At 51.4% G+C, this 27050-nt stretch overlaps 1 protein-coding gene across 1 annotated transcript; it reads right to left on the minus strand.

The window, feature by feature from the left end:
- Positions 1-943: 943 nt before the first annotated feature.
- Positions 944-13736, minus strand: LOC113957846 (microsomal triglyceride transfer protein-like). The gene is made up of 19 exons (XM_027665663.1): positions 13562-13736; positions 12276-12457; positions 11933-12076; positions 11330-11437; positions 10578-10694; positions 9329-9468; positions 9096-9249; positions 8436-8593; positions 8061-8229; positions 7505-7612; positions 7166-7378; positions 6844-7058; positions 6122-6219; positions 4843-4964; positions 4206-4433; positions 3757-3881; positions 3355-3525; positions 2930-3077; positions 944-2111 (listed from the first exon to the last, which is right to left on the minus strand). Exons 1-18 carry the CDS (start codon positions 13626-13628, stop codon positions 2930-2932), a joined length of 2667 nt encoding a protein of 888 aa, XP_027521464.1. The 5' UTR covers positions 13629-13736; the 3' UTR covers positions 944-2111.
- Positions 13737-27050: the final 13314 nt, after the last annotated feature.

The following is a 27050-nucleotide window of genomic DNA, read 5'->3' on the forward strand; positions in this document are numbered from 1 at the left end:
CAGGATAAGACTAGAAGTTCAAAAATTAGGGTAAATCTCAGCTGAATGACAAATCTGCCTCTCTGAATCTCCTTTAGAGAAGAAGAAAGGGGAAAGAAAAAAATTGAAAAGGTCCCAAATGGCAGAAGGGTGCTTCTCGGCTTTGTGTGAGGAGCAAACACCAAGGCTGAGAGGTTTGGGGTCTGAACAGTTCCCCCCAAACACCTGGGAGAGCAGTGAGTTTGGATAGGGACTGTGCAGGTGGTCACAAGGGTAGTGCCTACCAGGAGGGGTTATAGCATCTCATGGGGGTGTAAAACACAGCTGAGCCAGCCCAAATCCTGCGCTGAGACTGGAGGAGTGGGAAATCACAGGCTGGTCCTGGTGAAAGGGCGAGGCTGGGGAGCCAGTGGGACTCTGAGCTGCTATCAAAGCTGCAAAGCTGAGCAGGGCAACAAGGGTGACACGGGCTCCCCCCTCCCACGGGCACACAGGGATCCCCCTGTTCAGACCCGAGGGCAAGTCCCCTCTCTGTGTCCTTGGGGCCAGCTCCAAGAGACTGCCCTGTAATCAGCAGAGCCTTGGTGCAGGGGAAGCCCTGATTTTAAGCAAAAGTCTTGGATGGCCTCCAATACCTCTGCAGAAGCTGGCAGGAGAGGGTAAGGCAGGGGTTTGGCCCCATGGGAACCCCCTCTTGTGTGGTTGTTGTCATCTCTAAGGGTGCTCTGGGGGGTTCTAGGAGCAGAGCTGGCCCTCATACCCCTGTTCTGGAGCCCTGATGGGGCATTTAGCCACATGTCTCTGGGGCACCTTAAATACAGACCTAGACAGTCCCTGGAGAGCTTTGGCCATGCTATTCCTGCCAGAAGTGCTTCTCCCTTCTTCCCATCCATGTGTCCAGAGAAGTTATAAGAGTCAAACAGAGAAAATATAAAAGCACATGGCATTTATTTCAGTTCATATCCAAAGCACTGGTAATTAGTGTCCCCAGATGGAAACCCAAACAATTTTCCTCCCCCTAAACCAGGAGACTCAGTGCTACAGTGTCAGGCTCATAATTTAAACAATATACTCAATGTCTCTCTTTTTCCCTAAAAAGCACGTTTTATAACACACAGAAAAGGGTTAAAAATATTTCAAATGCACATTATTATCAGGGAGGAATGAAGAAATACTGCTTTTTCTTCATGAGCCTCCCTCCAGTGCTGGAGAGGTGTTGGGTGGTGGTGGCTGACAACAATCCATCTTGAGAGCAGAGTGCAAAGCAGAAGAACAACATTTACTCGAAGCTAATTGTGATTTTCATAAATAGTTGCCAAAAGAGCCCAAATATCAGCAGAAAAGGGAAGCTGCTGTATCTCTTTGTTGCTAGAACGCTGCCTTCCACCATGCAGGGTGGAGGGAATCTTATCTCCATCTGCTTCCTCGATTAAAAAAGAAGGGGAACTGCTGTTCAGGAGATAAGAGAGGCCAGAGGCTTCTCCATTAATATGTAAACTTTGGATCAAAAATGAAGATGAGAGGCTGCAGGCAGGAGTCACCTCTGGATTGATGGGTTTTGAGTCTGCAGGCACCAGCAGAAGGCACATCTAGTATGTGCTGGTCTTGATAAAGAGGAGGAAGAGGATGGGATGGAGGTGTGATCCCACTGTTTAACTTTCACAGTTTGGGTTGAATTATGTCTACCCTGAAGGATGTTTACTTGAAGTAACAGCTTTGTAATGTTGGTCCAAACTCTTCTGTGATAGATTCTCACATCCAGGAGGGACCATGTCAGTCAAACAGGATCTTTTGCCCTCTGTGGTGGCCACATCTCTATTTGTCCAATAGGAAAGGCTGCACCACCAATTCCTCATTAAAAAAATAATAATACCCAAGGCTGAAGAACTTTTAAAACACCTTGGCAGCTTTGAAATCATTTGGTTGCCCAGCTGAGTGTGGCTGACTTCAGATCCAGCTCTGTGTGCCTGTTAGAGCTGTAACTTCTCCATTTTCAGTGTTTTCACTCCGTCCTAGGAGTCCTGATAATCTCAAAACCGCTCTTTGCAAACACTAAAATGCTTGTGCCCGTATGGGTTTTAATTTCAAGGTGTTTTTAATGACCTCAGATGATTCCTGCAGTCCTGCCTATCCTAGAAGGAAAGAACACATGGAAAAATTCAGGTGCAGACACTAGAGCAGGAAGCCACCAACCACATCCCTGGCAACAGAGTGCAAATTTCCCCCCAGGAATAAGAGGATGGCTCCAAGCTGTGAGGGGGGAGCTGGGTTGCCTTTGCATGCAAATAAATGCAAACACCTTCATTTAAGCCAGAAAGAACATATAACATTTTGTCTTGCTTCTCTGCCTCTCTCCCTGAGAATTATTCTGAGGTGAGTATCTCTGAGGATGCACTAAAAAAAAAGTTAAAAAATGTCACACCTCCTCCAGAGATATTTTTTAACGTGTTCCTGGACAATTTGGCAGCCACAAAAGCCATGTGCTAAAAGAGGGTCATTCACTCCCTCCACTGGGAATTTCCTCCCAGCTGGCTGCAGATGTGCTCCCTCCTGACTGCTTTGATAAATGGGGAGCAAACGGGGCATTTGGGGGTGTAGGCTTGTGGGAGGGTTTCTTGGGCTGTGAGAAATCATGGCCCTGTTTTTCACAAGGATCAGCCCGGCTTCCAGCAAGGCCTTCCCCATGAAGGGCAAGAGTCCAGGTGGGGGAAATCTCAGCCTTTGGGGTGTGAGGGTAGGTTTGGCTCCTCCAGCCCCGAGCGAGGGGTGCCTCTGGCTGTCCTGCAGCATTTCCTCTTGTGGCCTCTTCTGGTGTCCTTATTGCAGCATTTTTCTGACTCAGAGGTGGCTGTGGAGGGGTTGGGCAGGGCCCTTGGCAGCTCATGTTGGGTTCACAGGGCTGTGTGGCAGAGACAAAGCACTTCTCCAGTCCTGTAGTGCTCTGACTCACCTATTCCTTTTCCAGTGTCAGCAGGAGATTGCAGACCTTGGAGTTGGTTTGGTGCAAGGCAAATTCCCTCCCGGGCATGGTGCCACGCCTGCCTTTTCGAGTGGTGCTGCTCTGGCTCCCAGCAGACTTGGAAACTGTGAAGATTTCTCTGTGGGACAAGGTAACAGCAAGATGGTCAGGAGGCTGTGGTGGTGGTGGACCTCATTCCAGACCAGCATACTCACCATCTCCTGGTGGTCTAGGGATGGTGCTTCCACCCATGTTGTCATGAATTTGCACTGTCCTTCCCCCGTTCCTACCAATTTTGACCCACCCTGCTCAATAAGTGTACAGCCATTAATTCCCACCTTCCCCCCAAGAAATCCTCCTTTATCTCAAGCACATCATGATGTTTCTACAGTATCTGACTGTACCCAGGGACTTACCTGTACGGGACCTGCTCCTCTCTCAACTGCAGGCACATGAGCACGGGGCTGCTGGAAAACCTCAGTGTGGTGTCAAAGTGGATTGAGGTCTCCACCTCTGTCTGGCTCCTCAGGGTGGCTTGGAGGAAAGGGGAGTCTAGTTCTGCCTGGAAATCCATGGAGAGGCTTCCCCTGTGAGATAGAAGCACATGAGCCTGATCACTGAACAGCGGCCCTGTGCTGGGCACCGCACACTGGCACCAAACAACTCCATCAACACCTTAATTTGAGGTCTGGCCACGGAAAAGTGTAACCAGGCCCACCAGGAGAAGAGCTGGGGACTGTGGAAACCCACACTGGTGCTGGGTGCTGAGACTCCAGGTACCCCCATCCCCACAGCCAGGCAGTTCCTCACCCTCTCACCTCGTGTTGATGCTGGTTTTCAGTTCCTGCTCCCAAATGCCCACGTCCATGTCGGCTGAAATGTCAAGTCCCAGCCCACCCTGGAGTTTGATGGTCACTTGTAGACCAGACTGCAGAGGAATGACCTGGGAGATGGAGAAGGTAGAGCTTGCTGTGACTGGGCACTGCCCTTGCATGAGCGGCTCACACCGGCAGTGACTTGTGGCTGCTGGAACCATTTATCCCAAACCTGCAGCAGGGTTTGCAAGGGAGGAACTCCAGCCATGCCACTTATGTCCCTTGGCAAAGCCATCCATCCATCCTGCTGTTTACCACCACCCAGACACATCCAGCAGTGCCACCTTGCTCTTAGATTTGTATCTGTGGTGAGTAACAACCACTGGCTCACTTTATGGGATTCACTAGGATTTGGCATGGAGGCAGGTCACTGCTTACCCCCCATCCTGTACCTGGTGATGATCCATCAGCAGGAGGTTCCCTTTGACCACACTTGTGGGCTCTCCACTGCTCAAGAGGACCTTGGCCATTAGGTCTGTGTATCCCTGGAAGAAGATGATCGGCCGCAGCTGAACATCGAAGAAGGTGACAGACATCCCGGCCATGAGCTCCGGCTCCTCTTCCCCATCCGAGATGTTCTCTCCCATCATCGACTCCATCCCTTGTGCTTCAATGGTGACCTAGAACACGGAGGTGGGACATGTGTGAGTGGCACAGAGCAAAGCTAGAGAGTGCTTTGTGTCCCACAGCACTATTTGAGTTGCTATGCTTGTCCAACCCTTGGGTAGGCACCCTTTGGATTGGGAGATCAGCCTGGAGTGGGTTGAATGAGGCATCCAACCTGAGCACCATGAGGTATCAGTGTCAAATCCTCTGTGTTTTGGGGGAGCAGGGGGCTCCTTTCTCCAGAGCAGGTGTGTCCAGCTTCACTTTGGTGATCTGGGTATGAATTTACTATTTCTGGGGATCTCTGCACACTGAGTGCAGAGGTGAGGTCAGGCACGCTAAGAAGGTTAGGAGGGGACACAGACAGGGCAGTGGCACCACAGGATTGGTGCTGTCACCCCCACCCCTCTCCCAGCAGTGCACCTGAGCCGCGCGGAGCCGCTGGCCGTGGCTGAGCAGCGAGAACTCAGAGATGCTCTTCCTCAGGAATCCTCCTTCCAAAAACAGCAGGTCCAGCCCGAAGGTGGAAAGCAGGTCCTGGGTGACTGAAAGGCAGAAAGATGCCCAGAAGGATCCCTGGACAGCACCTGGCACACCTGGTCTGGTGGAAAGTGTCCCCGCCCACAACAGAGGGGTTGGGACTAGATGAGCTTTAAGGTCTCTTCTAACCCAAACCATTCCACGATTCTGTGATCTCTCTTTGCACATGAGTCACTGAACGGTGGTGAACCCCAAATGCTCTGAGAGCAGCAGCAGGGCTGAAGGCTGACGTGGAAATACAGAGGCTGGGGATGGGATGGTGCAAAGCTGGGATCATGGTGAGTGCATCCCCTGCACCCGGTGTCACCACATCAGTGCTCAGCAGGACAGGGTGGTTTCTTGGAAAAGCTCCTCCAGAATGATGACAGGAATTGGGAGGTCACTAAAAGCAGGATGCTGGTGGCTCCTTGGTAATTTGTAAGCCTCCTCAATAGAGGGTATGGCTGGTACTGTAGGGATGGATCTCCTATGTTGGCCATTCTGTATCTGATAAAACTACATGATCCACAGGGGAAAACTTTGCACCTTCTCCTCCCATTCCTGCAATATTTGAAGGATTCACCATTGCAAGGTTGTTTTTTATTTCCCAGGTGTTGGCTATTCCACCCTCACTAACCCCCACAAAGCTAGACTGAGATAATTTGAAGAGGGACAAAAATGAGAGCTGAGGGATGAAGAATTAAGCAGTTATTTAACAATTGTTGCTTGTTGCAGTCTCTCTAAAGTTTGATTTTTTTGTTGTTGTTTTGTTTTGTTTCTTAATCTCAGTATAAGGATTCTCCTTTTTGAAGAGCTTATTAAAAATACCAAAGGAACTGAGGAATGGAGTGAAATATCTTGACTTAGGAAGAGCACAGAAACTCCCACCTACTATTTACCATTGGTTTCAGGTCCAGCTGAAGCTCCTCTTTCAAATTAGCAGGATTTGGGAAAAGTATGTGGCATAGCCTAGCCCTCCTGCTGTAAGGGTATTAGAGAAGGGTATGTTTGTATCTCAGGTGATGGTAACCAGCTGGTGTTGGGGGACATGCTCAGAAACCTCACACAGAGATTTTGGGGCATTCTATAGAGTTTAAGCCTTTCCTGGGAGCTGCCTTTCCCTGCCAGCCCCTCCTTTGGCCCTCTGAGGGGACCATGGGATCAATGTCCTCTGTGCTGTCACCTGTCAGAGGTCCTGAGAAAGAAGAGGAGGTGCCAACTTTCGAGAAGAAGTGGTAGTTATTTATCTGCGGGACTCCCATGATGTCTTTCATTATCTTCCTGGAAGCAAAAGGGAAAGGGTATGTCAGCACTGGGAGGGAAGGAAGAGAAAATGTCAGTGGTCGTTACACAAGGCTGTGCAAAGGAGGAAATATAAATTTCCAAGGTGTTTCTCTTGGCTGCTGACTGCCCAGAGCAAAAAACTGAAACGAGCAGACATGGGCTATCCTGGAATTCTCCTCTCCCCTGGTTTATTAGGATAAACCAGTCAGACATTATAGTGCAGCTTTTGTTTAGCCCTGAAAAATGCGAGTGCTTGGTTGATTTTGCACAGATAGGAAGATTAATGCAGAGCACCCTGATACACCAAGATACAAACTGTGCACTGCCCTGGCAGCCAGAGCTGCCTTGGCCTCCAAGGACCCTGCTGAAAACACGAGCCTGGGTCCCACTGTCACAGGGCAGGATGAGGAAGGATGCTGGGTTCTGGCTGGCTGGGTGGCATCTGCATCACTTTTCTTCCTCCAGGAATTTCCAGGCAGCTCCCATGCCAGCCTCAGGAAGTGGTGGTGGCACATTTTAAAGGCATTCTGGTCAAAAACTACAGATGGAGTGCACAGGAGAAGGAGGAAAACAGTGATGTAGAGCAGGGGGAGAAAACACAACCTTCCCCTCCAGGCCCACCTTGCTGGGTGGTGGTGGGCATGCAGGCTGTTCTGGACCTTCAGCAGCAGCAATTTTGCCATCTCTGTCTCCATCTCCTGGGTGGCCAGCAGGATGTTGATGACATCCATGGGTGAGGGGTGGTTATCCAGGAGTATTTCTGCAGCAGCCAGGCGACATGTTTTTTCGTAGCTCTTCCTCTTCTCGTGGAAGATCCTCCTCATTGCTCGTTTCACCTGATGCAGGAGGGAAATGAAAACGGTGCTGTGATGTGCAAAAGCACCCCAACAGCTTGGTTTTGGGTGGGAAGAGGACACCAAGCCTTGGCAGCTTTGCTTCCTACCTTGCTGGAGATGTTCTGAGCGGGGAATCGCCGCAGTGCAGAGATGGCCGTGGTGGTGACAGCAGCAGGACCCTCCTCAGCATGCTCCAGGAGGGTGGGGATGGTTCCAGGGAGCATCGCATTCCCCAGGGCCAGCAGGTAAATGACCACCTCAGGGTCCTCCTCGGCACTTCTGAGCCCCCTGAGGATGGTTTCCACCCCACGCTCCACCTCCTGCTCAGGGTTTGCAGGAGGGCAGAAGAGGAGGAGAGTGAGGTGAGGGGAAGGAGACATTCTGGGCATGCCTGGAGCTGGGGGCTGTCTGAAAAAGCCAAGCATGAGGGTTTGCAGAGGACCCACCTGCAGCCCACACAGCTTCTGCTGGCACAGCTTGCCCACCAGAGAGCCCACGGCAACTATCCCTGTCTCCCAGATCTCAGGGGCCAGTTGCTTCCCATCCAGCTTGTCCTGGGCATCAGAAAAGGGGTATTATTACGCAGGGAAAAAAATGGGGGAAAATAGAGAGGAGGAGTATGTTTTACCTCTTATCTCAGAGCATTCATCACAAAAGTGAGGAAAAACTTGCTCTTACCTGCCTTGAAGGAGGCCATGCACGGTTTAACTGGATAAACCACCGATTTTTCACAGTGGTTTTAATTAAGCTTTTATTATGTGTAATGTACTGACATGAGGCATTCTCTGCTGAAAGTTTTTCCTCTGAGGACCATCAGCTCCCATCACCAGTGTCCCATTAAACATACATAAAATAACCCCATAAGCAGGAATATTTATTTCTACAGAAACATATTTTCCTTTTTCAGGAAAACATGCTTGCTGTTCCCTCCTGCATGAAATGGGGCGTGGATCCATCCCAGATGCAGGACCCTCAGGGAGGAAAAGAGATGTCCGTACTTACTAAGACCAGGTAGAGAAGCTCTCCCGAAGGCCGGGGAGAGAAAGCTGCTGCATAGAGAAACTTCTCCAGGAGGGACTTGTGCTCCTCTTTGCTGAAATCCAGGAATTCTGAGAGAGCTGCCAAGGAAGCCGTTGACTGTGCAGCCACTGCTGCCTCCACGACGAAGGGGCTGGAGCGAGAAAAGGGAGGTCATCAGTGGCATGACCCTCAAAAACCATGCAGGGTATTAAGGAAAAGCAGAGTACATTGGCACTATGGCTGCCTGGAGCAGGGATGGGGTATGGAGCAGCACCAAATGTCTCAGCCAGGAATGACTCTTCATGCCAGGGTTCTACACGCAGAGAATTTTGGCAAGAAGGCTCCTGGCAGTCTCACCGTGTCTCCTCAGGAACTCTCCTCAGCAGCTCCAGAACATCTCTCTTCTTGGCACTGCGCAGCATCCGGATGAACCTCTGGAACTGCCAGGCAGTCGCCACCTTCGAGGGGTCTGTTTTGACTCCCCATCTGTCAAAAGCCTTCAGGTGGGCTCTCAGCTGCAAAGGTGAGGCTTGTTAGGTGGGGTTTAGCCTCTTTTCCCCCGTTATCATGGGATAGTGTTTATACTTGGGAAATATGTAGGAGTGGGAAGGTGCCTAAGGGGGTCATGCAACTGCTTGCAGGCATCGACTGCAGCCTCACACCCCCAGTGCTGAGGACTTGTGCTGAAGCCCATACGCCCCAATTTGTGGTGAGTTCCAGGAAAAGAGCAGGAGAAACTGTAAGCATCATGTTGTTGCAATTCCAGATTTCCTAAGTGAAAAGCCTGGAGGATTTGGGGAGGTAGAAATAATCCCCTGTTTATCCTCTCCAGCCCAACCTGCAGTGGGAATATTTCCTGCCCTCAGAGCTGTGATGAGTTTAACCCAGCTCTGTGTGCTCCTGGGGCCGCATCCTGCCCCTCCAAAAGTGCCACTGTGTTTTAACCCCGAATCCTACAAGTGCCCAGGTTGGGGGGAGAGCATGTGGTGAGTTTTGGGGGTCAGTAGCATCACTGACCGACGGGCAGTTGGTGCAGACCCTCCTGAAGGGCAGGCTGGCCATGCCCAGGGGCTGGTGCCGTCCCTCTGTGCCAGCCAGCACATCCTCAAGGCTTTGTCCAGACACCTCTGCTGGACCAGGCATTGGAGGAGACAGTAGCTGGAGCTGCTGCCTGTGGAGGGAGAAGAAGCCATTGGGAAGAGCTTTGTGATTTACACCCTCTGTGGCTCACGGCTGGAGTCATCACTCACCTCGAACTGATCTTGATGCTGGAGCTGGGCCTCAGGGCTGGAGCCAGCACATGGCTTTCCTCTGCCAGGGCCGACTGGAGGAGGTTGTCTTTCACCACATACTGGCTTCTGCTGCTGGGCTGCCACTCAACTCCAAAAACCTTGAGAAAGGAAAAGCAAGGAGGAAAAAATGCAATCTTTTTTCTCTTGCCCTCTCCTCAGGAGATTTCTCTCCTCTCTATCAGCAGAAAAAGAACTTTTTGGCCCACAGAGTCACCTGCTTTGCTTGCAAAATGTAGGAAAGGGAAATCTAGAAGAGCCCAGCTTCTTCCCAGATGTGGGAGAAGGCAGCACCAGGAGAGGACCACAGCAAAGGGATGCTTTTGCCTGTGGCTGATGTGGGAAGACTGGTGACACCACATGGACTTTCATTACAGAGTGGTGTCACCTGGGCTCAGCCACAGCAGAGGAAACAGGGGATGCTCCTGCCTGGTGTGGGTGGTTCCTGGAGACTGCAGACTGGGAATAAATGCCTCCCAAAGCATTGCTCTTCCTCCAAGCCCATTCAACAGTGTCAGCTCTGACACAGCTGCACGGTGTGGGAAGAGGAAGGGCCCTCAATGCATGTTCCTGGGGAGCATCAGCGAGGACACTCCCCAGGCAAAAGGGAAAGCAACAGCAATTTCCACCAAGCTGATGCCAAAAAATGCTCAACTTCCTCGCCGTGCTGCGTGGTGACCTTGGGGAAGCTCTCTGGATTTCCTCCTTCCGAAAGGAATGACACACTTGCTGGACTTCACCTCTGCCTTGGGAGCGCCAGGAGATGTTATGGGAGCAGCTGGGCCCACACGTGGCAGGGCTTGGGGAAGGGGAAGAGCTGGACTAGGTGCAAGTGGTGGTTTTAGGCAGCAAATGGCATTAGTGATGATATCACCCTGTTACTGTCCGGTGTTGAGACCCCTGCCAGGGCTCCTGGGCTCTCTGTGGTGATGTCTGGTTTTATATTGAATTCAGTAGAGTTTATATATTTTAAAAAACCCTTCAATTTTGATCATGGTAGCTATAACTGCATGAAGATCTATGGGATTGAATCTATTTATGTCAGGGCTGAACACGGGCTACTGCTTTAAACAAAACAAACAGAGGCCTTTGGTCCTGTCAACCTAATCCCCAATGCAACGAGTCTGAGGTCCAGAAAACATCAAGTGGGGGATGGCCCTGATGTACTTGACACGACCTGAGCCCACCACAGAGAGAGTAATGAACTTGCTTTGTTTACAGAGGTGAATCCAGAGTTTGGTTTTGTGCAGCTGAGGAGATCTTTGGTCTTGGTGATGGAGTGGTTGGACACGGCATAGGTGACTTGGCAGCTCCCAGAGGCATCCTCCTGAAACACAAATGTGAGTGACCAGGGTGGGTAAGGGTGACCAGCTTTGATCATCCTCAATAAAACAACCTGTATAGAGGACAGACACAAAGGACAACCCAATAATAGAAATAGTCACAAAAAAGCTGGAAAAGTGGGCCGAATTTGGGGGGGTGCTGGATACTTCCAAGTCCATCAGGTCATCTTTGCATTTCAGGCTGACACCAGCAGCAGCATCTTTGTGCCTGCATTTTGGGTTCTGAGATTACTCCACGTTGTTCACAGGTCACTCCAGCCTCCCTGAGCTCTGGAGGGAGGGATTTCTTAGCTGTTTGCTGGCTGCTGGCAAAGCAAATCCTGCTTGGCAGGAATGCTTGCAGAGTTTTTTCTCCACTATTCCTACTGTCCAGGGAAAAACTACTATTTTGTAAGTGTGCCCATTCCTGAAAATCGTCTAGAGATTATTTTAAGTCGTCTGCCTTCCCAACAGTCATCCTTGCTCAGTGCCCAGTTGGAGCAGCAAAGCCCGTGCTGTTTATCCTGAATTTTGCCTCCTCTGCTGAAGCACCTGGACTGGCTGTGCTTCAGGGCCAGCTCTCCTGGTCCATCATGGTCCCCGGTTTTTGGGTAGGATGTGGTCCCAGCTCTGCACGTACCTCCACCGTGGTGCCGGCGTGGGGCTGCAGCTGGAGCAGACTGATGATGCCTCGCTTCAAGTTGGAGATCAGGATGCTTTCTGCTTCATTCCCGTAGAAAGCTTTGACCTGGGGGGCAAGAGGTGGTGCCTGGCTGAGGGGACATCTCTGGGGTCCCTGCAGGCTCTCTGCTGCCAAAAGGCCTCTCTCCTGCAACCTGAGCAACACTCTGCAAACACCTGAAGAGTTTTCTCATGGAGGATTGTATCCCTCAATAGCAAGAGCTTTGTGGATGCATGTTCACAAAACTTCCCTTTCCTCCCCATCCTGGTTTTCCAAAGCCTTAGAGAGGAGAAGGTCAGAAAGGAGCTTGTATCCCATGGTTAGGACTGAAGAGCTTTTAACATGGGATGCTGCAGCCCCTTTGGAGGATGGGGCTCCATCTAGGATCATATGGGAGACCAGATAGTCCTACACTGGGCACTCTGTCCAGTTCCTTCTGCTCTGATATGAAATCAGAGTTGGAGCAACAGTTCCTATGGGCTTCATAGCTGGGAAAATTTGGGATGTGCACAGGAGCGCTTTGCAGAGGGCACGGACAAGCCCAGGAGGTGTCCAGCTAACCTTCCCACTGTTCCAGGAGATGAACACCGGCTTCAGGAGCTCTGCCTTTGCCTCCTGACTCAGTTCAATCTCTGCAGGGGGACCTCCAGGGCCATCCTGGCTCCTCTCCTCGTCTGGCTTGTGTTGGGCTTCCAGGTCACGGATCTATGACAGCAGAAGATGGCAGAGAGCAGTGACCAAGCATGTCACACTAAGGCTGGTGTGTGTTTTACCTGCAGGCAATGGATTTTGTCAGAGAGGATGTTTTCCAGATGACTTGGGCTAGAAAGGGAAGAGGGCTCCACCTCCTGGGGTGCTCCCAGGAGGAGTATTCCAGCTGTGATGTCTTTCCCACCCCGCACACCTGCACCTGGAGCAGCTCTTCCCCGCTTTGGTCCCTCCAGAGCCGGTGCACGTGGACCGACGCCTGAGCCCGCAGCCAGACTCCCCCAGGGGATGGTGGGGCCACATGGTCCATCTGGACATCCAGGGTGTAGTGGTACTGATACAGTGTCCTGGGCTGGAAAGAAAGTGGCTGCAAATCCCCTGTGGAAAGATGCAAGGGAAGGATGCTGAAGGGAAGCCAGCACGAAACTCAATCCCTCCCCTTGCTGCACCCAGCAACTTCCATCCTAGAGGGGCCCCAGACCTGTAGGGATGCTTGAGACCTGCATCACTGCCTCCAGAAGGGCCACTTCTATGCTGATGTGGAAGTATAGCCCATGGAAAGGTTTCCATGGGAAATTATCTGTGCCTGCTTTTGGATATTTGGGTGTTCTTGGAGTGTCACCTTAGGCTTCCAGTTCTGCCTTAGAAGTGATGGCCAGAGTGGGAGCTCTGCTTGGGCACTTCAGGACTTTCAGAGAGTGCCAGAGAAACACACTTTAATGCTGAAGTAAGTTTTCTGAGCACGTCCACAGACAAGAGGGATATCTCACAGTGCCTGTTCAACATTAACTGGGGCACAAAAAATATTTGTAGGGGAGAAGAGAGGCCATATTCTTCATATTATGTGTTACCCATGAGAATTTAATTAAATCACTGACTTTATGATAAGGCAAAATGAAGTTGATGGGGCAGCTTTAGATCCAAATTCCCTGCTTTAAACTTATTTATCTAGAATTATTTGGAGTCCCTTCTCTTGTTCGTATACAGATATAATTGTAGCGTGTGTGAGGTGGGGTGTTGCCTTTGCCATGACAAAGCCAGTCAAACCTATTTTCTGAAGTGGCTTGAAATTCTCCTGCAAATCTGATGCACTTGCTGGGCTTCTGAAATGTTTGCTTTTGTTATAACAACAAAAGACAGGAGTCAATGGAAATCCAACTCATTCCCCGGGGCTTTCCTCAGTGAGACAGACTGAAGAGTTTTTATAGTTCTGCACTGTGTGCAGTTTAAACAGTTCCAGCTCTCTGGTTTTCCTCATCCCCCAGGGAGGACTTCCAGGATCCCCAAAATATCCCTGCCTCAGGAGATGCTCAGGCCATTTGCAGTTTGGCAATCACTCCTGCCTACCCAGCTGGAGTCTGGGGAGATATTGGATTATGTGGAGCCAGGGACGCTCTTCGTGCCCTGGGATGAGCATCTCATCTCTCTGGGCATCCAAACCCCATCCTGCCCCTGGACCCAAATCAGCCCAAAGTCTCTTACCTTTTGCTGTTCTCACGAAGGAAAAGCAAAGCAGGCAAAAGCATTCCAAAAGTGCCTGCGGACTCATGGCGGGCTCTGGGAGCCGGGCGAGAGACAGGGAAGGAAGGGGGGCGAGAGAGGGACTACACAACAAAAGTGGGCAAGATTAGCAGTGTCAGGCCATGGGGCCCTACCTCCTCCCAATCCCCGCCTTACACACCCAAGGAAAAGCAAATAATTAAACCTTTGTACCAACCCCCAGCAGCCACGGAGGGTTTGGAAATCAGCTGAGCTTTGCCAAAGACCGTCGGGAGGGGAGGAAAGCTGGAAAAAAGAGCTGCCAGAAGCAGTGTGGGGTGGGGAAATTGCCAGTTTGCCTTGATATGGGAGGGGAATGCTCAGAAAGCTGCTCTGCCCCTTGGTGATCCATGTCTTCCCACCAATAGGGAAAGGGGAAGAGACAGTTGCTTTCAAAAGCAAAAAAGACCCGGGGGGAAGGGGGAAAATGCTTTTCCATCCTTTTAGTTCGAGAGTGGGATTTGCAGCCCGGAGGGTCAAGTTACTTAAAGGGCCAGGCTGGAGGGAATGGGGAGAGCCTGGGATGGGCTGTACCATGAGCATCGTTACCTCCCAAAAGAAGATGGGAAAGGGGCTAGGAGATGGGTGCTGTGCTGGGTGTGCTAAACACACTGCCTGGAGAGGAAAGGCAAACAGAAATAGCCTGTGGAAAAAACCAAAACCCTGCTGTTAAGGAGGTCTCCAGCTGGAACTGAACTGTGGCAGGTTGCTTGTTCAGGCTTGGCTGCTGAGTCCTTCCAGGACTGGGGTGTGGGAAGGTGGCAAGTTGCAACCCACTTTCCCACTGGCATCTCTGGACTGCTGATTGCTACCCATTGGGAAGTTTGAGAGTTGAAACCATGGAATGGTCACTTAGAAGAGTTTTCCCAGTGGTCCCAAGAAAGAGAGTTTATCCACTGCCTGAGCTACCAGGGATGAGCTCTGCAGCTCCCACAGGGGAAATCTGCATGTGGGGGTGTCTTGCTGTCACTGAGTGATCTCTGTTATAATCTTATCCTCATGATGGAATAGCAAAGGGCAGGGAAAGTCACCTGGGATGGAATTTATCTCTAGGTTCCCACATCAGGGCTCTAGACTAAACCAACTATCTCAGATCCTTCTAAAGGCAGCAGAAAGGGAGAGGTGTCTTTGGAGGATGCCACGTGCCCCAAGCTTGGGCACTGCCTTACTGTGCCACTAATCTCCCTCTGATGGTATTTATTTCACTCCCTCAGTTATGTTGGAAATTTAATACCTAACTCAGACTTTGATGTGTCACTTTGAAATGAATCCTGTTCTCTGATGTGCAGCTTTCTCAGTCAACTGTGCCGTTTTCTCTGCTCTGAGAGAAAACTCCTGTGGGTTTGTTAGAGCTGGAGGGGAGACCAGGAGGCACAAGGAGCTTCAGTGCCTGTTTTCATCTGCTTTCTCTTCCACCAGACCTGGTTCTTGCTTTTGTCTGTGAGAATCTGTGAAAGAGTAAAGCAGAAAAAATCAGAGGGAGTTATAAAACTTTGTGAAGCATTCTTCCCAAACCCATCTGTTATGCTCTTGGAAAGATGCCTGATGGAACTTTGAAAACCTATGGACAGATGCATGGTCCTAGAATCAATGCTCCTGGAATCTTGGGTGCTCCTCCAGCCCCTTGGGTATCACCCAAGGGACATGTGATCTCCCATTTCCACCCAGGCACAACCTGCCAGCGCAAATCCTCTTCTCATAAATTAAATCAATGTAATATGGTCAAAGATCATCACTTCCTTATTTGGACACTGCTAGTTCCCTTGAAAATGACTTGGTGGGAGGGTTTACAGACAGAATTGGGGTGCTGAGCCCCCCCCACTCTTATGCTCCAGGTGGTCCTTGTCCCACTGGTAGCTGCTGGATTGCCATGGGGGTCTCTGGCTGCAGGATCTGATGTGGCAGCTCCAGAATCCACGGGCAAAGCAGGGTGGTCAGTGTAACCAGGTCACCGTGCCCGGGCCAGGGAGGCACATGGGGACTTTGCCACCGAGGTGTGATGTCAGGGTGGACTTTGGCAAAGGGTGGTCAACGTGCCCCCAGCTGAACCCAGGTGGAAGCAGAATGGAGGAAACAGGGGCTGTTGCATCAAAGCCTGCAAACCTCAAGCTGTGGTTGTTTTCAGGGAATTTTCATGTCCAGATTATCATCAAAAATGTCTAATGGAAATAATGAGATCCAAACACTCCCCAGACAGGGGAATACCAGTACCAGTGGCCAGTCTCTAAGGTGTTGTACCATCTCAGGGTTCAGCCAGCACTGCTCTTGACTAGCTGAGGAATTTCCAGCTCTGTTTCCAGCATCTGATCACCTTGGGGCAGATGGGAGGGTGGAGGGAAAGGCTCCCTAAGGGTTCTGTTACTTTCTCTTTTTTTTTGTGGGTAGTCTTTAGTTAAGACACCCACTCCAGCCTTTTATTATTCAGGAATTTTTAGGAAAGACCTGGAAGCAAGTAGAAAAAACCCCCTCACTGATTAAATATGGAGCCAGAGGGAGAAGCAGGAGATAACTGAGTACAGAGCAGGCCCCATGGGGGTAAATCTTTATGGGGTGACTCAGTGAAAAAGAGCAAAGGCAAAGTAGCAAAGAAAAGAAAGGAAAGAGTCATTTTCCCAAGGGACATTGCTAACAGGACAATTGGCAGCAGGTCCTCTTAGCAGTGAGGATGATTCACCATGGAGCAAACTGCCATGGGAATCAGGGGATACTCCATCCCTCGCTACCCTCTAAGCCAGGAGGATGGCTTTGCTGGAAGACATTCAACAACACAAAACAAGCAGCTGAAATTCTTCAGCTCTGCTCAGCACAGCAGATGATGTGTTATAATAACCTATAGTGGCTTTATATGTTCAGTGCCACCCATCTTTTCTACCATGAACCAGCAGCCTGTGAAAGCAGGTCTGCCTGTCTATCTGTCATAGCCACCTCAGCTCCAGGGCTTTTCCACTCATTCCAATTTCTTTTCCTCACCATGAGCTCTTGGTGCTGGAAGGGGAGGATGGCTTGTTCTCTGCTGAGTGTTGTGCCATGCTTTGCTCCTCATTTTCAGACATCTCTCCTTCCAGCTTCTACTCAAGTCTCATAATTCCTGCCCCATATCAGCTTTCCCGTGCCTTGTGATCTTCTGTGGTTTTCTCTTTGCTTTTCATCTGCCGCCGCTGACGGATCCCGGTCCAGTCTGCGGGGTGTCGGAGTCAGGACCGTGTCAGCTCAGCTGTGTGCTGAGGCAGGACTGGGCTTGCGATCCAAGAAGGGGGAAACGGCTGCGTCAAACCAGTTCTTGGATTTTGCTGCTGGAGGGCTTGGCTTTGAGTGGTGAAGGCAGGTTTCCAGGGCCACAGGGAAGAGGTTTGCAGGCTCCGGAGCGTATGAGTCTGTACATGATAAAGGGATGCCTCTGCTGACTTCATTTAATTAACTTTTTTTCTCCTCTATTACTTTCTTCCCCTCTAAGTGACCTTCAGCTGCAAAGCCTGCCTATTATGCCCCCCCAGCATCTTTACTACCTCCCTTTTTGCCACTACACTGACCCTGCCAACAAGCTGCATCAATCCTTCCCTCCAAGAGAAAAACTGAAGGGACGTGAGCAGTTCCCAAATAATTGTACTGATGGCACTTAAAACTCTCCAAAATCCCTGAATGGAGAGATTCTCCCTATTTTTTCAACCTTCTGCCTTCGCTGTCCTCCAAATTTTATTTCAAGCTTTATTAGAGCAATTAGAGGTGAATACAACCATGCAAGAGGTTTTTTCTTTGTTCAAGTGTACCTGATGTGTCCTTCCTCAGTGCTGTTCTAATTTGTGTGCTTTCAAACGTGTGCAGGCTCTCTTCCTGCTAAAATCCATGCTTTTGTGCAGGGGGAGCCTTCCCTCCAGTCCCTGTTAGATGGGTAGGAACAGTGTGGTCCGGGTGCCCTGGGGTTGTATGGGACATACTGGTCAAGAGGACCCAGGTGTGACCTGAGGGCCCTAATGGGCTTTAAGGGCCCTAAGGAGCCTCACTTGCTGTCTCCAGCCACAGCCCTGGGCTCAGGAGCACATTTAAGCTCAGCCTTCAGGCCAGATAGGTTTTTCAGCCTGTGCTGCAGCCTTTGTGTTTCCTCTGTTTGCTCCACAGCTGCTGTTCCTGGAAGCACCCGAAGCTCCTTTGTGCCACTGCTGAGTTGGAAGGTGCTGATGGAGTGGGGACCCAGCCTCAAGTGCTTCTGGAGAGACCGTGGTGGTGAGGGCACTGCCTGTACTGGCTCACCCTGACTCATCCCCCTGCACTGTGTGGGACCATGGATCATCCCAGGAGCTCTTATCATTCCCAAAACATCTGCCTCTTCCCCCTGCTTCCCCATGGCACGTGTCTCTGAGGTAGGTGGGATGTATTCTGTGATACTTTACTGTGCAATAGTTTTTGTTGGGAAGGTATCTTGAGCACCTGAGCTTTGACTCTGCCCCTAGAGCTCATCACATAAATGTCATGAGATAACAGGTGTAATACTGTGCAAATATTCTTTTTTTTTTCTGTAAAGCAAACAGTGTAGGAGATGACACATATTCCTGCAAAGCAGCCTATCACCAGGGAAGTATATGGTGCTGCTGTTACCTGTTTAAAAAACAAACAATATTAAGAAAAAGGTTGAATATGCTCAGTGAATATTGGGCTTTGAAAGGTTTGAAGCTATTTTATTTGTGAGTCTTATTTTTTTATACACAGGTCTGGTCTTGGACCAGCCCTTTTACAGATAGCTTACCTAAGCTGAGTTTGACAGCCAGAAATGCTCTCTTCCCAGCCTGTTTTTTAGGCAATTTCTTAGGAATTTGCTATGAAAACACAGATTGCACTATCTGTGTGGAGGAAAACAGCGCACACCAGGAATGAGATGTGTAAAAAGAGCTGCTCCCCACCAGCCCTTCGGAGAGGCTCATGAGCCCCCATTTGCAAGACACTGTCTGTGCCCTTTGTGTTTTTTTGTGTGGAGGTTGCCAGGCTGCATTTTCCAGGGCAGCAGAAGAGCCAGCCTCCTTTTTGTCTTCCTTTTTTTTCTCCTTCCTGCTGCTTGAAACAGGCTGTGAAATAACCCCATGGCTCAGACAAATTGGTGGTTGCTCACCATAGCTACGTGTCAGTGTCGGAGTGAGAGTCTGAGCACAGCAAAGTGCTACAAGCTGGGTTTACAGCTCAGTCTGAGGTGTCTCAAGGCCTGATAAGCTGAGGGAAAGCCTGTGCTGTGTCAATGCACAGTGACATTTTGTGCAAGTGTTGGAAAATATGGCTGGGATCGACTTGGAGAAGTTGCCTGGCCCAGTTCCCTGGGGCTGACTTTGCTGTGATGGGTGGATGTCCGACCTCTTTGCAAGGAGCTGCTGATAGAGATTTCTTAGTTTCTGTAGTGAATTTGTCCCAGTACTTTAATGCTGTAAAGAAGTCTCCTCTTGCTGCAGTTTCCCCTCATTACTTCTAAATCTCCCCCCAGCTGACACAGAAAGCTATTTCTTCATGAGAGGAATTTCAAGATGGCTCAGCTGCCTCTCTATTTCCTTCTCTCACCTTCCAGGTCCTGTCTTCCAGATGCTGTTCTTTCCCTATAAACCCTTGGTAACCAGTTCCCCAGTTAAGGCCTTGTCATATTCTTGTTTTTCTACCTTCTGAGTGCTGTGGATGAAGGTCTGGCTTTGGAGAGCCCATCCTGCTCCCTGTGTTCAAGAAACCATCCCCATAATTCTTTTAGTCTCCCTCTGCTGCTGTTGTTTTGGACTCTGGCCCTGCTGAGGGCTTCCTTAGGCACTTGCTGTAATGAAAAATATCCAGGAAGCTTTTCCTTTTTTAAGGCTAGTATGGTTTCTGCAGGTCCCTGAGATATGACCCTATTTGTTAAAAACCAACAAATTTCAAGGGCAAATTCACACAGGTTTCCCCCTGTGCTCTGTCTGCTCTCTCCACAGCTCATTACTTTGTAATCTCAACAATTGCTAAGGAAACCTTTCTAAACTTGTCAATTGGCAATGCAACTGCTTTTTAATTTAGTTTTAAAATAGTTTTTGAAGTCAGTCTCTATGTTATTGATTTGAATTCTTGATTAAGTTGCTGCTTAACAGGCTCTTTACTGCTTTAAAGCCATTCTCCAAGGGTTAAAGAATGACATTTAAGGGAGGGAAAGAGTGTTGCCCAGTAGTTGTTTTTTAAACATAGTTTGTTAAACTAAGTTTCTTTAAAAGCAGTTTTGACTTTTAAAGTGAAATTCAGGCACTTGAATTATATATATATATATATATACATACATATTCTCCATTCAATTTTTGTGGCTGGTTTTCATAACTAATGTACTTGGTTGTCATCAGATGGTTTTCTGAACTGATGTCCCTTGAAGTGATCAAGCTTGCAGAAACTCAAAAGTCTTGTTCTGCCTGTGAAAAATTGGGGTTTTTTTGATGACAAGGTTATATGTTTTAGAAAATCTTTAGAATGTTGTGCACCTTTCCAGCTCTGGGAGGGGATGGTCACTTCTTACTGTGATTGATGTCAGGGGAGCAGATTGCTCAAGTGGGATCTGCTGGGAGCTCCTCTGCTCTGTGGGTGCCTTTCTGCAAATGCTGGGAGAAGTGTTACGTAGTAACTATGAAATATATCTTATATATATTTAATAATGTATATCTATATTTAATAATGGTTTTAAACCAATAAGGTTTAGAAGTTCTTGATTGTGAGAGTGATGAGATACTAGCACAGGTTGCCCCCAGGTTGTCCCATCCCTGGAAGTGTTCGAGGCCAGGTTGGACTTCAGCAAAGCCTTGGACACCGTGTCCCACAGCACACCCCTGGAAAAGCTGCAGCCACGGCTTGGAGCACTCTGTGCTGGGTCAGGAACTGGCTGGAGGGCTGGGCCCAGAGAGTGGTGGGGATGGAGCTGCATCCAGTTGGGATCCTGTCACTACTGGTGTCCCCAGGGATCTGTGCTGGGCCCAGTCCTGTTTAATATCTTTACTGATGATTTAGATGAGGGGATTGAGTCCACCATTACCAAATTTGGGGATGACACCAAGCTGGAGGGAGTGTTGATCAGCTGGAAAGCAGGAGGGCTCTGCAGAGGGACCTGGACAGGCTGGAGAGTTGGGCAGGTTCCAAGGGGATGAGGTTCAACCAGGCCAAGTGCCGGGTCCTGCACTTTGGCTACAACAAACCCCGGCAGCTCCAGGCTGCGACAGAGTGGCTGGAGAGCAGCCAGGCAGGAAGGGAGCTGGGAGTGGGGATTGACAGGAAGCTGAACATGAGCCAGAGTGTGCCCAGGTGGCCAGGAGGGCCAATGGATCCTGGCCTGGATCAGGAACAGTGTGGCCAACAGGTCCAGGGCAGTGATTCTTCCCCTGGACTCAGCACTGGTGAGGTCACACCTCAAGTTCTGTGTCCAGTTCTGGGCCCCTCAGCTCAGGAAGGACATGGAGGGGCTGGAGCAGGTCCAGAGAAGAGCAGTGAGGCTGGGGAAGGGACTGGAGCACAAGTGCTGTGAGGAGAGGCTGAGGGAGCTGGGGGTCTCAGCCAGAGAAGAGGAGGCTCAGGGTCACTTTTATGCACACAGTTGCCTTTATGTTGAGAGGGTCTAACATTTCATTTACTAGTCGTACTCACTGTGGGAAAACTCCTGTCCTGAAGGAGTCCACCATTTGCCTTTTTTTTCCTAGATGTGGTGGAGCATATCTTTACAAAAATAAAGATTTTGTAAAACAGATGTTGCTCACTGTTTCAGTGCTAATATTTGAGCTAATTGTGTGAAAATGTTTGGGAAATAAGATTGTGTCTTCTATTCAGATGGATAGAGAGTTCTTAAAAATAAATTTCCAAAGGGATTTGTTGAGACTATCCCTGTATCTTCCTGCACCAGTGAAGAGTACTAGTTTGACTTAGTAAGAAAGACTGAACTGCAGTGCCAAAATCAGTAGCTCTGCTCACCTTGAGTTCTGGCTGTCCAAAGGACAGTTCTCTGCAGGCACAGCTACACAGAGTTTGGCTTCTCGGCGCTGCTGAAAACGCCCTAGAATCCCACCTGACTGGAGGTTGCTTTCCATGCTTAGTCAGAAGTTCTGTGTAACCTTAGTTGGAATGTAAGACCTGCACAGTGACTTCTGCTCTCTGACTGGGGGGCAGGCTGCTGTGTTTGGGTGAGTTTTCTCTTCTCCTGATGTTTTAAATGTTCTCAGAATCCACATGTAAATCTTTATCTACGGGAGAAAGCTCAAAATAAACAAAAGAGAGAGCAGTTGGAACACTTGTGGAAGGACATGGGCAGCGTGTGTGTGCAGGGCAGCACACTGGCAGGTACCTCCCCGGGAGGATAAAGTTTACTGCAGAAGTTTTCTGAAGAGTTTGCCTGGTGAAGTAGTACAGTGCTTCTTTGTCCTCACAGCAGAAGTGTGAAAGCAGCTCCATGTTAGAGGAGCAGGGCTTTAGTTCCTGTGGGATTGGTCACACTTAGCTCTTCCTGTGTCAGTCACAGGTTTGGAAGAATCCCCGCTGTGTAGCTAAAGCAGTGGACCTACTAGAAATAATGAAATACTTTAGAAAAGGCAAAACGGTCAGATCAGAATATGAGAAAGCTCTGCTGTTGGCTGCACTGTTCCTTAGATGAGGCGAGTAGGTGCTGATGGAGTCTGTCCTGTGTCTGGGATCCACAAGCAGCTTTCTGTCCCCTTAGAGCAGGTGTTCATTGCTGTGTTTCTGTGCAGACAGAAGTTGTCAGTGCACACGCTCCCTTACCTTTAGCAAGCTGGTTTGTGTACAGCCGTTTCTGCTCCCTTCAAGGACCTGGCTCTTTTTCCCACTCCACTCTGGTCCTTGCCGTGTCTGCTGGGAAGAGTGGAGAGGAAGGGGCAAAGGTGAGCCTGGAGTCCCTGAGTTGTGGGGTTGGGCTGTGCTGAGAGGGGCAGGTGGGTCCCTGTTGGTGAGACTGAGCCTTGTCTTGGGGGTTCAGGAGCCCGGGGGACCAAGCCTGGGGGGTGTTTGCAGCTCTGCCAGGGCTGGAGCTGACACGGCGCTGGGGGAGAGCCTGGAGCTGGGCTGGGCCGTGGGACAGGTGCAGTGGAGCTGGGGGAGGGTTTGGGACTCCCTGGGGAGAAAGGAGGGATGGATGGGCTGGATGGAGCCACAGGCATGTGCTCCTGGGAACACACTTGTCCAGGACACTGGGATCCGGGTCAAATTCCAGTTCCCCTCATGTCCAGGGATGCAGGGTCTGAGGGACTGGATTTCCCAGGGGGAAAGGAGACCAGAAGTGAGAGGAAATGTGGTGCCAGAGCAGGCTGTGTTTGCCTCTGAGGACAGAGAGCCTGTGGGCTGAGGTGAGATTGCTGTTAGTGTTGGGATGAGCATTCCAGGGAACGGGGAGCTTGGAATTCCAGGTGCTGATGGAACCATCGCCTTAGGTGTGTTTAGTTTGTGTTGGTGGGAGCTGGGATTCGGGCTGGAGAGCTGTTGCTGGGAACAAAGGGTGGAGAAAACCTGTTCCACGGATGTGTAAGGAAGGATGGAGCAGCAGTGAAGGGGAGTATTTCTATACAGTATCAATATTCTCCATGTGAGATGGAGCAGCGATGGGGGTGGTTGGGTTTGGCCTGGGCCGGTCAGGATCTGCCATAAACAACCCACCAGACCCTGAACCCTCACTGGACATGTCCAGCCCCTCAGCAGAAGCCCAAGTTGTTCATTTGTTACAGAGGAAAAATGATTGGTAATTGCTTCTGATCTGTGGAGAATTTCCTTTGGAATGGTCAAACAGAGAGCGTATCGAGGCAGGCAGAGCATTTCTTTTGGCTCTTTTTTTTTTTCTGGTTTGTCATTTTCTCTCTGGCTTCAATGTGTTTCGTGTTTTACCTTGAAATTCGGGGTGGTTTTGTTTGTTTGTTTGTTTAGGATTTTTTTCTTTCCCAGTTGAATCAGGCCTTCTGTGCATAGTCTGGTGTTGTCCTACATGACTGCTTTGGTGCTGGGTTAGAGAGAGAAGGGGAATGACTTTTCATTCTCTTCCAAGCAGAAGTGGGAGGTTGTCTTGCCCCTCCCCAAACCACTGCAGGCACATGGGAGTAGCTCAGTGCTGGCTCAGTCCTCTGAGAAACACCCATGGGGGAGAGGTTTAAGTCTTAATGACAACGCTCTGGTCTCTCGATGGCAAAGACTGGGTGCTACAGTCCCAGCCTGATGAGGGAGAACAGGAACTTCTGTTCTTCGTGGCAAACCTGCTGTTACTCCTTGTGCAGTCTTTTCTTTCCGTTGTATGTGTTACTGTCCAGAATCTCTCCGAGGCAAGCTGTTAGAAATTTAGAGGTAGGACTGGAATTTGGGTCTGTTCCCTACAAACTCCTGCAAAGCCTGAAGGACCGGGCTGATGACTGCTCTTAACAAAGGTGGTTTATTAATATTCCGTCCGATTTCCCTCAGCTCTGGGCAGGACAGGCAAAGGTTCGGGTCGGGAATTGTGCAAGCAAGACCTGTTATTTCTCCTGTGTGTGTGTCAGTTTGGCAGGGCTGGGACAAGGAGGACTCGTGCGGGCGCCTCCAGAGACAGCGGGAACGGGAGCGTGCTGCAGAGAAGGAAAGTTCCAGGTGGTGGGTGCTGAGAAATTTGTCCTTGCCTTGCCCTGTGCTCTGCACTTAGCAATGGGTCAAGTGCAGAAGTTTCCTGGGGAGCCTGGAAAATGATGCCGGGTCTGCTAAGAAAAGTGGGACCAAAAGAGCAGGACCCTGGGTCTGCGAGCGTGGGAGGAACAAGGGAGGGGTCATCCTCTGCCTCCGGGAGGGAGGGCAGCAGGAAAGGCCCCGGACTAAAGCACGGAAGTGCCGTTCCCCAGGGAGCCCCTGCCCAGCACTGAGCTTGCTCCTGCCCTTGCTGTCCCTTTCCCAGAGGAGCCGAAGCGTCGGGGGCGGGTGCCAGGGGGGGATGGAGCTGCCGAGGACAAACCGGGAGGGTGTTTGCGAGGGAAGGGGGGAGAAGGAGCTCCTGACGGGCTTTTTTTACTTCTTCGTCCCACAGAATTGCCACGAGAGGAAATACTTCCGAGGGGCTTCCCTCCAGATAAGCCCTGAATATGCCGGGAGGTTTCAGCCGGGAGAAAGGAGCTGTGGAAGAAAAGCAGCCTCAGAATAGCCAGTGGGGATCATCAGGTTTGCCAGCCAAGAAAAACAAGGAGGGAGATGAGGGAATGGGGTTCCAATTCCTAATGATTTGATGGGTGTAGGAATGATTTCTGTGTGTTTTCCAGTCCCTTTTGATTCCCGGAATGATTTTAAAATGATGGCTTTAGCAATCAACTAAACTGGAGATGTTGTTTTTGAGAGGAAATGATGCCAAATAAATGCAGAGAGAGAGCGTGGAATCATCCTGGGATCCTGGAGTGGTTTGGGTTGGAAAGGATCTCAGGGATCATCTCCTTCCACCCCCTGCCACAGGCAGGGACACCTTCTAATAGACATCCAGCCTGGCCTTGCCCACTTGCAGGGATGGGGCAGCCACAGCTTCTCTGTGCCAGGCCACCTCCCCACCCTCCCAGGGAAGAATGTCTCCCTTGTGTGCAATCTTTCCCTTTCTTCTCTGCAGGAAGTGGGCTGGGACAGGGGAATTGGCTCCCCCGAGGCCGAGGATCAGAGCGGGCTCTGCACAGGGGACGACTTCCACTTCCGAACGGGGAAGGTCACCTTCGTCCCCACCCCCGGCACGGGGACGGAGTAACATCTGTCTGCAGCTGGCTGGAGTTCCCGTTGGCTCTGGGCTTTCTGCCCACGGGCCGGGGATCACGGCCAGAGTCCTTCAAACCCGGGGAACAGTGGCCTCCCCAGCATCCCTGCAGCCCGTCCAGGGCAGGCTGCTGCCCATCGGCCCCTGATCACAGTGGATGTAGAAGTGATGGTGTTTAGGGAATGCTGATTGTACTTGCCTGACTTTGGCAACGCGGTCATTAAAAAGAGAAAAATAACAAGTCTATGGAGATGCCCTGCACTTGGGAGCTTGCGGCGCTCCGGGTTAAATCTTGGCTCTCTGATGTTAAAACTGTGGGCGAGGGGCGGTGGCCGAGCAGGGCCAGCGGCGGGGCCGGACGGGGCCGGCCCGGGGGTCCCTTCCCCGCGGGGTCGCAGCGGTCCCCTGGGGCCGGGGAAGGGCGGGTGGCAGCGGCGTTCTTGGGGGGGGCCGGGCGGGGCCTGGGGCGGGGCCGGGGGGCGGTGCTGCGGGGCGGGACGGGCGGGAGGTGCCGGGTGACGGCGGGGAAGCCGCGGCGGGGCCCGGGGGCTGCAGCTCTCTGGCTTCCCGGCTGGCTTTGCAGACATTTGCCACCTTCAGAGGAGGCACAAATCCCCGCGGAGCTGAGCGAGGGGTGCGGGGAGCGCAGGGAGCTGTGACCAGGGGAGGGTGTGCGCAGTGCCCCAAAACCCGCACCCCAAACCAGCCCGAAACAGCCCCAGAGCCCAGAGCGAAGCGCCGCGGGATCGCGCCGGCCCCGCCCCCCGGCCCGCCCCCAAGGACGCCGCTGTCCCCTTGTCCCCGCTCCCCTTGTCCCGGGAGAGCTCCCGGCCGGGCCGTGCCCGCGGAGCTCCCACCCGCCCTTCCCCGGCCCCAGCAGCGCCCGCCGGGGCTGCGGCGGCGGCGGGAGCCGCGCTGAGGGAACGGGGGGCGGGGCCGCGCCGAGGGGCGGGGCCGGCGGAGCGGGCGGGGCGGGGCCGCAGGGACAGGCGGGCTGCGATTGGGCGGAGGCGCTCGAGTGCTGATTGGGCAGCGCTGCCGGCCCGCGGTATAGAAGGGCCGGCGGGGCAGGTGCGGGCGGTTGTGTGTGAGGGCTGAGGGTGCGGCCCCGCTGCTGCCCGGGCTGCGGAGGGGAGAGCGCCTTGGCCGCTGGGTTTATGGACCGGGGGAGCTGGGGGGCGTTTAGGGGCGCCTTGTGCTGGGCGGCGGGGGCCGGGTAAGCCCGTTACCTGCCGGGTGCCCCCGGGGGGAGCCGTGGCAGGGCTGCGGGGCTGGTGCTCTCTGGGTATCTCAGGTTTTGCTTTGGAATCCCAAAGCCTTTCCCCGCGCAGGGTTACGAGGCAAAGACTGGTCTCAGTTTCTTGGTGCTACATTAATGCTTTTTGCTCCTTTTCTGTCCAGTTGTGCCCTCAGTTGGGGCTCAGCTCAGTTCAGTGCCCAGCGGCTGGTGGAGTGTGGCGAGTTGTGCTTCCTGCCGGGCGGGAGCTGCCTTGGGAAGCTGCTCTGTACCCACGGCTGTGCCGAGCCCGGGAGTTCACACAGGTAAGGGCAGGGCCCGTCCTACCAGTGAGAAGGGAATTTGGCTGTGGGAGGATGGAATAGAGTGTGTGCCTGTTAACTCCGAGGACAGCCAACAGCTGGGAGAGACCCCAAGCAGATTTGGTGCCATGAGAGCAGCTTCAAAAGACCTTGAGTGTTGAAGAAACGTGCAGGACAATTGGT

This window comes from Corapipo altera, unplaced genomic scaffold (assembly GCF_003945725.1).
Source record: "Corapipo altera isolate COAL_440 unplaced genomic scaffold, ASM394572v1 161, whole genome shotgun sequence".
NCBI lineage: Eukaryota > Metazoa > Chordata > Aves > Passeriformes > Pipridae > Corapipo > Corapipo altera.